The following is a 13,022-nucleotide window of genomic DNA, read 5'->3' as shown; positions in this document are numbered from 1 at the left end:
TAGGGTAGAAGAGACAAAGAGGGTAGGGTGAAAGTCCTTCTACTCAGGGGTAATAGACTGAACAAAAACAAATGGATATATAACAGTGAACAAAAGAGAATTGTTTCTGCTTTCATGAAGATATCCAGCATACAGATGTTCAGCAAGTGCAGAATTTAAATTCCAAAGAGATTTATATTCAAAATACAGGTTTGGACATAATTCCTAAAATGATGGGTAGGCTGGAGTAATAAATGAGTTTGAGCTTAGAAGATAGGGGGCAAGGAAAAGGAAGCTGGGGGTGCAGAGGGCACAGGAATGAAAAGTGTCCAGCAAAGATGATAGAGCAGCAGCCTACAATAATGAAATTACCAACTTTTTTTTTTTTTTTTTTTAATCCTTGTCCCAGATGGATAGCTCCCAGTTGATCCATTGCCGGGAGCTTGTGGCACATCACCTTTCTACTCTGCAGTCTTCCCTGCCTCTAAATTCCGTTTACGTCTACCGCCCCCTCAAGCACACCCTGGTGCCCTGTGACAAAGGAGTGTTCCGATTACATTCCTCCTCTGTCCCAGGCCCAGATTTCTCCAAGGACAACAGCAAACCAGAAGTGCCAGTCAGAGGTACAGCAGCCTTCTATCAACATCTCCCAGCTGCCAGTGGGTGCAAGCATACTTCTGCTAAACGCAAAGTAGAGGAAATGGAAGTGGATGACTTCTATGATGGGATCAAACGGCTCTATAATGAAGATAATGCTTCAGAAAATGTGGGTTCTGTGTGTGGCACTGATTTATCAAGGCAAGAGGGGCATGCCTCCCCTTGTCCACCTTTGCAGCCTGTGTCTGTCATGTAGTTTCAGGTGTTACCTTTAAGTGTAGACTGACGTATACTACTCTGGGAACAGGAACATGGAAAACCAGGGCAGGCTATATAAAGGTATATATACCTAATCAGGCTGATTTGAAGTGAGCCAGGAAGAAAAAAAAAAATTATTGTGACTAATTAAAATTCAACATTATTTAAGCACTTAAAGACCCCTAAAAAAAGTATAAAATTGAAAAGATCTGACAGTTTTAAGTAAAAAATTTCTTTGTAGTATTGTCAGTTTCACCCTTTATTCTGCTAAAATGTAATGTAGGTTGCCCCCATGTCAAAAATTTACAGTGGTTTTTTTTTTTCAAAGTTGGCAAAATTCATAGCTAGCAAGCCCTATCCCCAATGTCCTAATTTTCCTCTTGCTTTTTGCTTGCTTTTTTATTGATGCTTAATGAATTTTATGCATGTCAATCTATAGCCTGACTTCCACTGAATAGGAAATCCTCAAAATTATTTTTTAGCAATTTAGGGAACAAATTATTTCAGCTTGACAGCCATGTTTAATCCATGATTCAAATTCAAATTAATCTGAAAAACATACTTCAAAATTGAACTCAGAGGTGGTAATAGAAAAAAGACTCACTTTATTTACCATGTTGATGTTTGTGTGTGTTTCATTTCCATTTCTAGGATTTGGAAACAAAATATTTTTGATTATCTTAAACTGAAGCTTAAAAGTGGCATGTAATTAGGACACTTATATTTGTTAAAATATTTGATATTTGCATTAAAAAATCGTGATAAATATGTCCAGATGCTCACCAAAGAAAAATGTAATAACTAAAATTTAGATTTTTTTTTTTTTTTTGTAACCGATCAACTCTTTCACACTATAATCAGTAGGAGAGACCATTTAGAGTTGGGGCAGCTCTATGATTTGGGTCTGTAACATATAACTAAATTCAGTACCCTAGTTTTATGTTGTTAAGCTATTAGTATTTTCTCGATAAAAGTTACTCTCTCTGCCTCCCAAGCCTACCTATGTTTCTCTTAATGACTTCGGGAATCTGAGCTCCCTGTGCAGTCTGAAGAAGGTATTGCAGTCAGAACCAACCATGTACTGAGATAAAAGCCTCTGGTAGCAATAAACGTTGTCCTTAACCCTGTTGTATCTCTTTTTTTCTCCTTGTGAAGAGGTGTAAGTTCCTGATTGCTTAGGCATTGCTGTCTAAACTGGAAAAAAATTCAATTACTAAGATTATGCTCTACAGGAAATAAAACGAAGGAAATGGGATTTAAATGTGAAGGATGTAGGTTTTTTGACAAAGAATTTTTCTTTTATGTTATTTTTCTCACTGCCAGACTGTAGACCTTCCAAACAGTACATTCTTGTCTTAATGGAAGGCATTTTAGTCTATTAATTTTGTTCCAGTTTAGCAGTGGAAGAGTATTCTCAGGTTAACATTTGATTTTCTTGAAATTCTTATGGTAGGGTTACTACTTACCTACTTAAGACTTTACAGTCCAATCAATCCAAGGGAAAACTTTCACTTGCATGCAAGTAAAAGGAGGGAAGAGGAAAGAATGTGCCTTTTGGGGGTGAAGATAACAAGCAGATGACTTTGCAGGTATACATTAAAATATCCCACTTTTCCTAATTTTTCTCTGGTTCTGTTTCTTAATTCTCCCTACTCATGGGAACTTCAAGAAGTTTACAAGTACATTCACCATTCCTGTAAAGTAAATGGCATTTAAATTCCCCCTATCTCCACTTAACGAGTAAACTTTTTGTTATGTAAAAAGCTAGTGATAAAATTGAGTCTAGATTCAGAATATTTCATTTGCAGTTAAGTAGCTACATTGAACAGAAGTTACAGTGACAGGAAGAATTTAATTACTTGATTTTAAGTTTTCTAATATAAAAAATTGCTAGTACATCAGTTGGGAACTGTATTGTTGGGATAGTATTGTTTTCTATGGGATGATTGGGCTGATAGCTGTTAAGCCTCAAAGCTTATTTAACCCCAGTTCAATGAAATGATAGTACTTTGGAGACCAAATCCTGAGCACTATCCCGTAGACCTGGGCTCCTGGAGAATTTTGGCTCTGAGGGGTCTGAATTAATGGATTGAGACAAAAATCACAATACTCTTGAATAGTGTGGAATTTTCATTAAGAACATTCCTGCTGTTAAATTAGATCCTGTTTTACCTGAAACTACTCATTAACCTATCCCAAGTTACTTAAATCTGGGCATCACATCATAAACTTCTCTTAGAAGAATTGGAAACTTGATCTTTATGGATCATAATTGTCTGGTGCCTCCTGGTGGTGATAAAACTTAACATTTCATGAAGCCTGCACAGAGGCAAGAGAATAAACTTGATGGGCATAAATTACTCTCTCATCCTCTGTTCAACAGAAAAAGTAAAAGTGCGTGCTCTATCTCTTGAAGATGAGCCTAGGAGAGGCTAAAAATGTACTTTACTCTCTGCAAGACTGGAATGAGGTTGGTTTTCTGTGAACTGAACAGATGCCTTAATTTAGTGTGAACGGGGAGGGAAGGGGAAGTGCCCCCAAATGTCAACTATAACTGATTTATCAGAAATGTTCCTGAAACTATGCCTTTGGCTCTGAAGGCAGCTAGAATGAAGCTCTTCACTCGGCCAAGCTGATGTGAGAATCTGAGCCTGTATTCCCACTTTTGAGGGAATTCAGACATTGGTATCTGCCCCCCATTCAAAGAAGTACTATTTCTTCTATGTTATTAGAGCCAACATGCATGTGTGCCCTCTACATACCTGGATTCTCAAGCTAATTTACTTATCCTGAGTTCTTGAGACAGTTGTGCTTGAGCATTACTGCTCAAAGCAGCACAGTGACCTTTTGATTAAGTAATTGATGCTTGGCCAACATGGTGGCAGCTTCTCATCCTTTAGGTAGTTTGTACATTTTCAACTGGAAAGAGAAGATACCATGCCAGGTGTTTTCATAACCATCCTGGGATATGGCATGTCTGGTGTACATGAACAAGTTGAGGGTTAGAGAGTTGTCCAAGGCACATAGCTAAGACTTTTTAACAAGGTTCAAATTCTAACTCATTTCAAATCATTAGCCTTTATATTTGATATCAATAAGTTTTAACATGTTATTTCTAAAGCTTTCAAAATTGAAGTTAGTCTTTAAACCCTGTTAATAGAATGTTCCCTACGCCTGTTACTGTTGAGCTTTGGCCACTAGATGGTGCTTCTAGGAAAATGAAACATCAAGTTTCTGGGAGAAAATGAGTTGTTTGAGCTTACTGTTTGGGAATGAGTAGAGTTGAACACTCATCTCGTTGCTAGGCAATATTCAACATCATTTGCAGTTGCAAGTTCATGTCACTTAAGGCACAAGAGGCCTATACATGTGGGAATGAGGGAAAATGAGCAAAATCTGCCATGGTATGGGGTAGACAGTGGCTAGGTATGTCTCATACCAAAAGAAAGACGTTATACCAATTAAAACCTCAATGATTTCAGTCTGAGTTGGATTTGACCAATCATTAGATCAGAAAAGATGGAAGTGCAGTTTTGTAGCACAGCTTCCATCATGCAATTAAAAGCTTTCCCTCACTATGTTTAGTGGTTTTTATGACATACTAATATGTAAGATCTAGGTGTAGGACAGAGAAATTAACAGCTCTCGATTATTGAAAAAGGTGAAGGAAGAGGTAACCAAGAATGACTTTACCAGATACAGAAATTTAATAAGAGCTCACAACTCTAGTTTTTTAGTTCCCAAGAACTTCTAAGAATGAAATGAGAACTCCCTTTCTCTTGGCTCTTCAAGTACAACCTTCAGAGCAGTTAAAATGCCAGAATTGTTGACGTTACTGTGTTACACAGCAGTGGGGGAGTACAAAAGCATAGGCCTAGTGAACCGGTTTCCCATTTCTCAGAAACAGTTGATTGGGCAAGAGGATACTGCAGAATGAAGGGCAACCACTGAAAAGAAATGAGGGAGGGGTGCTTTTGCTCTTAAGACTACAATCTACCCAGCAATTCAGCATAGAAAGGGCTTGGTTTTGTACTCCAGAAGTTTGCTTATGAAATATAGAAAAGTGCAATTCATAGTTCCTGACTATCTCCAACATGTAATGTAGGCCTGGCACAGTATATAGAAAAATGGTAAGAGGGAGGGTGTGGGAAAGGTGGATAGATGGATGTGAATAAAGGGCAAGGAGAGCTAGAACTACAGTTCCAAAGGTCTAAAGGCATTGTGCAAAGAATGTGTGGTTGAGCCAAGCTCTTTGTAGGATGTTATTCTGCATGTTTCCCCCATACACACTATTTTGTGGAACAGGGACCAAACTATTATATAATAGCCTCTAGCCTCCTCTGATCTACCAAGGTGCTGTAATTTTGAAGGGAAAATTTTCACAATGAACTGGAAGAATATTCAATTTACAGCACAGCAAGTGTGTAACTGATTTTGAGCCAGATGTGAAATCATTTGTGCCTCATCTGGATGTACTGACAAGTAAAAGACCTCATATACAGCTACTTGTTAGAATGGGAGGGGAATGGATACCTAGACTCATAATTAGTCTTCAAATTAACACATTCTATCCCTTCACCAGCCAAAGGTCCCAGTGCCTGCTAGAGATTGTTCTCAAAGTCAGATGGTACCAACCACATGAACTAAATACCGTGGTCTCGAAAAGAATTCAAGTACAAGGATATTCAAAGCGAGCCACACCCCGCTGCAGTCTCCAAGGTGGAAAGATGACAGTCATCTGCAAAGCTCAAAGTTTTTGTGTAGAAATGTCGTTTTTCAGATATTGAAACTGTTTACCCATAAATTGGGCCAACAGTGTAGGGGAGGGGACCTCAAATAATCAAGAAGGAAATTTCACTTAATAGGTACAGTTGATGGGGAAAAGTTTGGCCAACCATATTAGGAAAATGAGCTAATTTTATTTGCCTCACCTCAGCACATACTGATTCAGAAAATCAGATCCCTTTTATACGAGTATTGTGGCCGTCTCAAGGAGACCATCTAGACTACACGTGTAGCAATAAGGTGGAGTGTCTATCTGAAATCAAGTAATATTTTTTAAGAGATTGAGTGGAAAATGAAAAGCCTATTGCCTGATACCAATGGAAATAGGTTCAGGTGGCTCAATTATCCTTACTTTACTTTTCCACAGCCTACATTCGGATAAGTGATTACTTATTGATGATGATGATTAGTCCTGGATGGTTTTGGAACCTGAAAACCTACCAGTTATTAGCACTTGAGAAAAGGAACCTGTTGAAGTAAAATGCCAAATCAACAGAGACGGCAATGACTTTGACCAGTGGTGTGTCCGTGATCAGCTTTCCCTAGGTAACTAAACAGGCCAACTTAGTTACTAGAGCTTGCTCCCCCACTCTCATTAAGATTATTACTGTTATACTTCCTTTAACCTGGAGACTAAAAAGGGAATAGGAACAATAGACATTTCTCTATTTAAAATAATCCTAATTTGACTTTTAAATATTGTTCAAAAAATGTCTACAACCTGATGCAGAATTTGTTTTTAAAATGGGTTCTTGGGTAAAGCTATTAAAATGTTTAAAATAAGGAACAATTTTTGTACTTAGTAGTTACAGTGGTTTCACACACAATAGTTTTAATATGTAAGTGGTATGTTAATTTGTCATGTTCTGGCATCAGTTAAGGAGCGGGTACCCACCCATCCACACCCTCCAACCAGTGCACTGGCAGATTTCTATCCTTTACAGATTATACTGGAGAGGATGACTCTTTACCCATAATTTCATCATTTAATCTAAGGAAAGAAAGCCTCTTGCCAGCATGCTCATCTGGTTGCTTTAAATTTTCCAAGAATTAAATGATTCAAGAGGCAGGGACTGTTCCTTCATTTCACCTTTCCACAGAAGCCTATGTTACCATCCTTAGAGGGAACACTCCAAACGATCTTCATCACATGCAGCTCATGCCACCAAGAGTGTTTTTGTTCTCTACTTAATATATTTCAGGGACTGAAAAAAAGGATGGAAACAAGCAGACTGTAGACAATATTAAAAGGTAACTTCAAATGTATGTTTGTGCTCTAAAATAGAAATAAATTTCAAAATTGTCCCTTGACTGTAAAAACTGCCCCTAAAAGGTGACTGCTAACAAAGTAATCTAGACTATCACAAGTGGGTTAGCATTGGAAATCAGACTCAACTGGCAGAGCGAGAGCTGTGTGTGTGTATATATGGGTATATGTTAAGTAAGTCCCTGCAGATTTTTTTTTTTTTTTAACAGACATAGCCACCTGGGTAATTCTGAGAAGACAGTGTAGGTCAGAGCCCCTGTTAATGACGCTGTTGTCTGGGACAGGGTAGATACTTGTTCAGGGTTCATTTCCCATGGTCCAAAACACAACTCTAGACACAAGGCAAAGCAGAGCTTCACAATAAATAAAAAGGCAGGGATGGACCAGAAAGTTATTTCAAGGTACCTTTAAATATAAATTGAATCCCAGAGGCAGAAAAGTCATCTACCCAGTACTGGCACATTTTAAACATGATTAAGATTTGTGAGTCAAAACCTCAGTTAACAGTAAAGGTGTTTTTTGTTGATGTGTCTTGAGATGAGGACACTTTAAACAGAATTCTTGAGTTTACTCAAATTTTGCCTTGAGCTTAAAACTGGCTTAATTTTGATACCAAAACTAAATTTTAATAACCAATACATAAACAGAATTGGCTAACTGGAAGCACCCCCCCCCCCCAAAAAAAAAGAGCAGAATCCCAAACCCAAAACAACTTATGTGAGGGATGCAGGTAACAGAAAGAGCCATAAAACAACAGTGGTTCCTGAATTTAAAGGAAGGATGCCCACTTCTCTCTCTCAAGAGGCAGATGGTCAGCTGAAAAATAAAAACATTGTATCAATAGAACATGTCAAAAAAAAAAAAAAATGCAGCCATCTCTGTTCATGCAATACCAAAATATTTTTAAAAAAGACCCCAAACTCCAAAACAACCCATAAAACTAACAAAAGGAAGGAAAATGTTGCCCAGATTTTATGACCTGATTGATGGTTGCGGGTCCTGATGGGGTGGTTCAGAATGTCATTCATGGGGCAGAGAGGTCTGGAGTTAACATGAGATCAAGTGTGTGAACCCTGAAGGTGGTCGCCACCTCCAGTTAGGGCACATGCTGTCTTCAGTCTGTGAGCTCTTGGATAGCAGCTTCAAGAACATGACAGCTAAGCAAGAGGATTCCAACACATGGCTACCTTGGGTCTTGGCCCCAGTTCTCTGTTTCACTCAATTTCCTTTTTAGTGTAACTGTTTTTGGTAGTAACAAGTCACTTTAGTAACCACTGTGGGCAGTGGTTTGTAAACAGACATTGACAAATACAAACAGCAGTGAAATATTTGAGCCAGACTTTAAAAGAAAAGGAGGCGATGGTGGAAATGAGGTAACTCTTCCCCAACACGTGTGAACAGACAGCTCCTGCTCTTCTAATGCTCTATGTCCATTAGGAGAGAGTAGGGCTTGTCAACAGGATGGTTACATAAAGAAGAAGCTACAGAAGAGAAAAAAGAAAGGTTCAGATTCAATTTAATTCTCCAAGGCTTAAAATACAGAGCTTCTGTCTAACGAACTGTGAAAGAACAGCAGCGTGTCAGTTAAAGGGATGACTTCCTCTGAGCATGGGTTTGAGCAGCAGCAGCAGCAGCAGCAGCGCTGGCAGCAAAGGTAGGGGAAGAAGAGGAGGACTCAGCTGGGCCTAGGGGCAGTGGGACACCAGGGTCACTAATCAGGACAGAAGGGGATGGGAATGGGGGAGAAGGGTGGCGGAGATGGTATATGAAGTACAGGACACCAGAGGAGAAATTGGTGCAGCCCAAATGGTAGCATTTGAAGTCCACCAGACAAGGCAAGAAAGCATGAGACTCTTCCCTATTTTTTTTTTATCCAATATAATTAGCATGGGTACATATGCATATCAAACAGTGACTAAAAGAACTCACAAAAGGGCACACAATGTTTGGGTAAAAATATATTTTCCCCCACTTATGTCTTGGCACTAGTGAATTATGCATAGGTTACCTGTCCACCACTCTCCTACCTTAACAGACACCAAATTAGTGAGCATGTTTGCTAAGTGACACTTTCATACTTGAAAAAAATGATATGCTTCACATCAATACAATTATTTTAGTTTTTTAAAAAAAGACAAGTCTAACATGCAGTTTACATATATGACAATTTTGCATTAACACAAAGTAGATTACACAACAGTTTTAGAAACACATTGGTTATTTTCAAACAGCAAAATGACAATGATCTACAACTACAGTTTAAGGCATATCAGCATATTTTAAAATTAAGAAATAGACAAAGTTCTAATGCTGTTCACAGCTTAATTTTCAATTTATTAAAAAATTCCCTTCATACCTACATACAATCTAGACTTTGTAGGTCATAATTTCCACTAAAGAGTCATCACATATGTATTCCGTCAATGGAACCAAGACTTGACAATTTCAAACACTTGCGAATGGGAAAGCGAAGGGGTCTGAATGGACAGTTTTGGTAGGACCACACAGAGACAGTAGGACATGGGTTGGTAACAGCTGAAAAACCTGATTAAACAGTTTGTATGTGAGACACTTACGGATATGTCAAGAAAGTGAGGAAACCAAGTCGATTTGTTTGAGGTGCACAAGATAGGAAGAATAAGTTAATTTTTATTGCTGGTGAGATTACAAAGCAGAGAAGGAAGGTAAGTAACCTGTGCCCAGCTTTATGTCAAATGTTCCCCTGGTTGAGATGCCCTTTCTGGACAAAACCTTGACCCATTCATAAAGAGCTCGAGCTGGAAAATGTAATCTCTGAACTTCTAATAAATTATCATAAATGTTTCTCCATCACATCCTTCTGCACGTACAACTGTTACACACATTTTAAGTCCAGGAGAAGCAAAAAGTTGGCCACAATGGTTGAACAAAAGATGTGAGGAGAGGCCAATTAGAGCTGTCTGGCCTTAAAAAAAGAGGGGATCACTGCCAGCAGTTAGCACAAGGCCAAGGCCACTAAAGCAAGATGACAAAAAATGAAGCATTCACAGTGGCAGCCTAACATCAACATTTTTTCCTCTTGATTTTCTTCAGTGGCAGGTAGTAGTTTCTCATTCTAGCTTTATTTACATAGTCAGAACCAAGGAGCCTCTGTAACATCCAGTGACACCCAACAATACTGTGTTTAACACAGACTGGGACTAGTCATTTCTGACTTCCACATTGGTATCAAGGAAATACTGAATTTATGTTTCTTGTGAAAAGGATATAAATGTATAAATGTGGCCATTTTAAATATATTTAGTTTTTCTCTTTAAACCAAAAGCTACTCAAACCATTACCTCCCTGCCCCACTCAAAAAAAAAAAAAAAAATCCATCTATCCCATATGTTTCTCTAATTTTAAAGTCAGAAAAATCTCAAAGGTTTCTTACTACCGTACTTACATGCAAAGGCGAAAGCACATCCAATTAGATTTGAGGGTATCATTTATTCCGTGCAGAGCCAAGGACTACTGTGAAAAAAGGCACAGAGACAGAAGAAAGAAGAGAAGGACAGCAATAACAAACTAAACAGGGCCAGGAGCAGGGGGAGAAAAAAGTTCAGAAGCAACGCATTACAATAGAAAGCTCTGTAGTCTATTTCTTTTGACTTTTTACTCCCTGATTCTCCGTATGATTTTTTTACTGTGAAGTTTAATGGAAAAAGATGAATTGGTAATCTTGGAATCAAAGTCAGCTGGATGCCTTTCACAGCTAGGCTCACTTTAAAGAGGTTTTAGTGATACCTTAAAAGTGATTTTAAATTGATGCATTTTTAGAATTTAGATGTGTATTTTCTATTACAAAGCACAAAAATGCTCACACAAGCAGCGGTTGGAACAAGCACACAACACAAGTACTCAAGCTTTTGTGTGGTGCAAGCATATGAGCAAACTCAGCCCACGGTTAGAACCAGCATGCCATCTAATATTTGGCTGCTCCACAGCTAGCATCGCACTAGGATCATTAAAAAGACGAAAGGAAAAATAAAAACCTTGGCCCAGTTCCTGTCAAATGTGTCTCTATACCACTGTTGCTGCTCCTAGTTTGCAGTTTCTGACCCAGCTTAGTTTTGGCTTTTATGAAACTGATTTCTTACTTTACCCAATTAAACCTAAATCAGTTCATGGAAGACCATTCCTTCTTTGTCCTAAGAGTAAGTTTGAGGACCGAGAGAAGGAAAAAATATTTTTATTGGAATCGACTAAAGACTTAATTAAAAAAAAAAAAAAAGGGTGTGTGTCAAGGGAGGGACAATGTATTCTATCCTATTTACTTTATCCTATTTACTTTATGTAGGAGTAAAATACGTCCAGAAGGAAACTGTAGAACTAAATAAAGTGTCAGGTTGATGAAAAGTGTTATTCTTTCAAGTAAGAAATGGGAGACTATAGAGGTAAAGGGAAAACGAGGAGGATCTTTTTATTAGAGGGGGGAAATCAAGATGAAAGGATAAGCCTTACAAAGGAACAGGAGAAAAAAGAGATGACATGTGCCCTTTTCCATACAAATTTGGGGTGATGGGCCATGGACATAAAGAGGAGGTAAGCTGGTTGTACGGAGAAAGGTGACGAAATTCCTTCCCAACAACTGGATTTGAAAGACCAGCTGTTCTATTATTATTTTTTTTTTTTTTTTTTTTTGCCAAATATCGAAAGGACGCTGCAAGGAAGCTGGATGTGAAGTTGAATTTCTCCTTTCTTTGACATGGGTTTGTGTTACGTTCCTTCCCACTTCTACCTGAAATTGACAAAGTCCCCTCAAATTTGCACTACAGATGATACACAATTTACAACACAGTTTTTGAAGGATTCCTGAAAATTTTATTCTCGTGATTATTGAAGAGTGTTATCGGAAGTACCAATATCCTGGCATCAGTCATTGGGTCCTCCCTCTCAGCCCACCAGGAGTGAACTTTGGTGTGTTGGTAAAAGCTTGCTAATTGTAAGTAGTAAGTAGTTTGGAAAGCCCATCATCCTTCCTAGAATTCTCTACTAAGCAATGTTGTATTACCTAACTTTCGAGACTGCTGATTATGAAACTGACTGTTCGCATTTATCAGTGCAACCTCGATCCTCTCACAGGTATCATAGTTTCATTACAGTTCAACTTGGCCAGAATTTGAGAGAGAGGGGTTCAGACACATTTTTAAAGCCATAAGCAGAGAGTCAGTCTGAACAGACTCACAACTCAGACCAAATAATGTTATTATAATAATGAGCAATCCATGCAAGTTTAAAAGTCATATGAAGCTTACCCACTTGTCTGCCTACGTGCAAAACTATCTTGGGTTTGGGGTAGGTAAGGAGAAGAAACAGAGTGAGTTCAGGACTTTTGCCATCATGGAGATGAATAATTAAGAAAAATAAGTTGTCATGGCTGTTCAGGTTTATAGTTCAGCTGCTGAGGTGGTGAGTTTTCCTGTCAGACGTACATGTAGCAATTTACCCTCCTTCCCTCAGTCCAAAGCAACATACAAGTAACAGGCATGCTTCCTGCTGCCACTCAGAACAGGCATGAAAGGCAAATCATTTACTTCCCAGAAACAAAGTTCAGCTGCATAGAGCTTTTGCTGTTATTCCCTTGTTATTGGTGTCTGGGGAAAGGTAAAAAAAAAAAAAAAAAAAAAAAAGGACACAGATGGCAGAGATACAATATTACTGCAAAAGCAGGTGAATGCGGGACCATCCTTGGCTTGCCAGGCTTTATGTGAAGCTTGCACTGCAAGTTAAAAAACAAAACAAAAAAGTTAGAAATAATAATAAATAAAAAAAGAAAGGAAAATTAGGAGCGCCAGCACCAGCATTCGGTGATGGTGAATGCTCATGCAATGATTATGGAATTGACAGAAATTAAAACCAAAAACTTGAGTAAGCTATTCTACTTGACAAGCAAAAGCAACATTTTAATATTGAATTAAAGAACACGTGGTTAGTTTCCATTTGCACATCATTTCGAATTCACAAGTGACTTCTTGAAACTACTACATGTTCTAGTGGAAAGGATTTACTGTTTGATTTTTTCATTTTCTCCAATAACCAAACCATTATTGATTAGTTAGATTTGGGCATCACATCTGTATTGAATAGGAATTGCATCTTCCATTTCTGAGCTGCT

At 38.3% G+C, this 13,022-nt stretch overlaps 2 protein-coding genes across 8 annotated transcripts in view; one reads left to right on the top strand and one right to left on the bottom strand.

The window, feature by feature from the left end:
- The window catches only part of CCNI (cyclin I), a 34,197-nt gene extending 33,164 nt beyond the window's left edge, over positions 1-1,033 (top strand). For both annotated transcript variants that reach the window (XM_054591870.1, XM_054591861.1), the window contains one exon: positions 389-1,033. In XM_054591870.1, coding sequence (XP_054447845.1) covers positions 389-832 — 444 coding nt within the window. In that variant the 3' untranslated portion in view covers positions 833-1,033. The remainder of the gene's footprint in view (positions 1-388) is intronic.
- A 6,285-nt stretch (positions 1,034-7,318) lies between these two features.
- SEPTIN11 (septin 11) overlaps positions 7,319-13,022 on the bottom strand; it is an 87,383-nt gene continuing 81,679 nt past the window's right edge. Inside the window, exons 10-11 of one of the 6 annotated variants that reach the window (XM_054591833.1) lie at positions 10,311-10,378; positions 7,319-8,367 (exon numbers count right to left, since the gene is read on the bottom strand). In XM_054591833.1, coding sequence (XP_054447808.1) covers positions 10,354-10,378 — 25 coding nt within the window. In that variant the 3' untranslated portion in view covers positions 7,319-8,367; positions 10,311-10,353. Of the gene's footprint in view, positions 8,368-8,747; positions 12,627-13,022 lie in introns of those variants that run through there. The other 5 variants (XM_054591835.1, XM_054591846.1, XM_054591838.1 and 2 more) reach the window with 5 other exon arrangements.

The sequence above is a fragment of the Pteronotus mesoamericanus genome, unplaced genomic scaffold (genome assembly GCF_021234165.1).
Source record: "Pteronotus mesoamericanus isolate MK-2021 breed Mesoamerican mustached bat unplaced genomic scaffold, CSHL_Meso_final contig_130, whole genome shotgun sequence".
NCBI lineage: Eukaryota > Metazoa > Chordata > Mammalia > Chiroptera > Mormoopidae > Pteronotus > Pteronotus mesoamericanus.
This window is presented reverse-complemented; position numbering and strand designations above follow the sequence as displayed.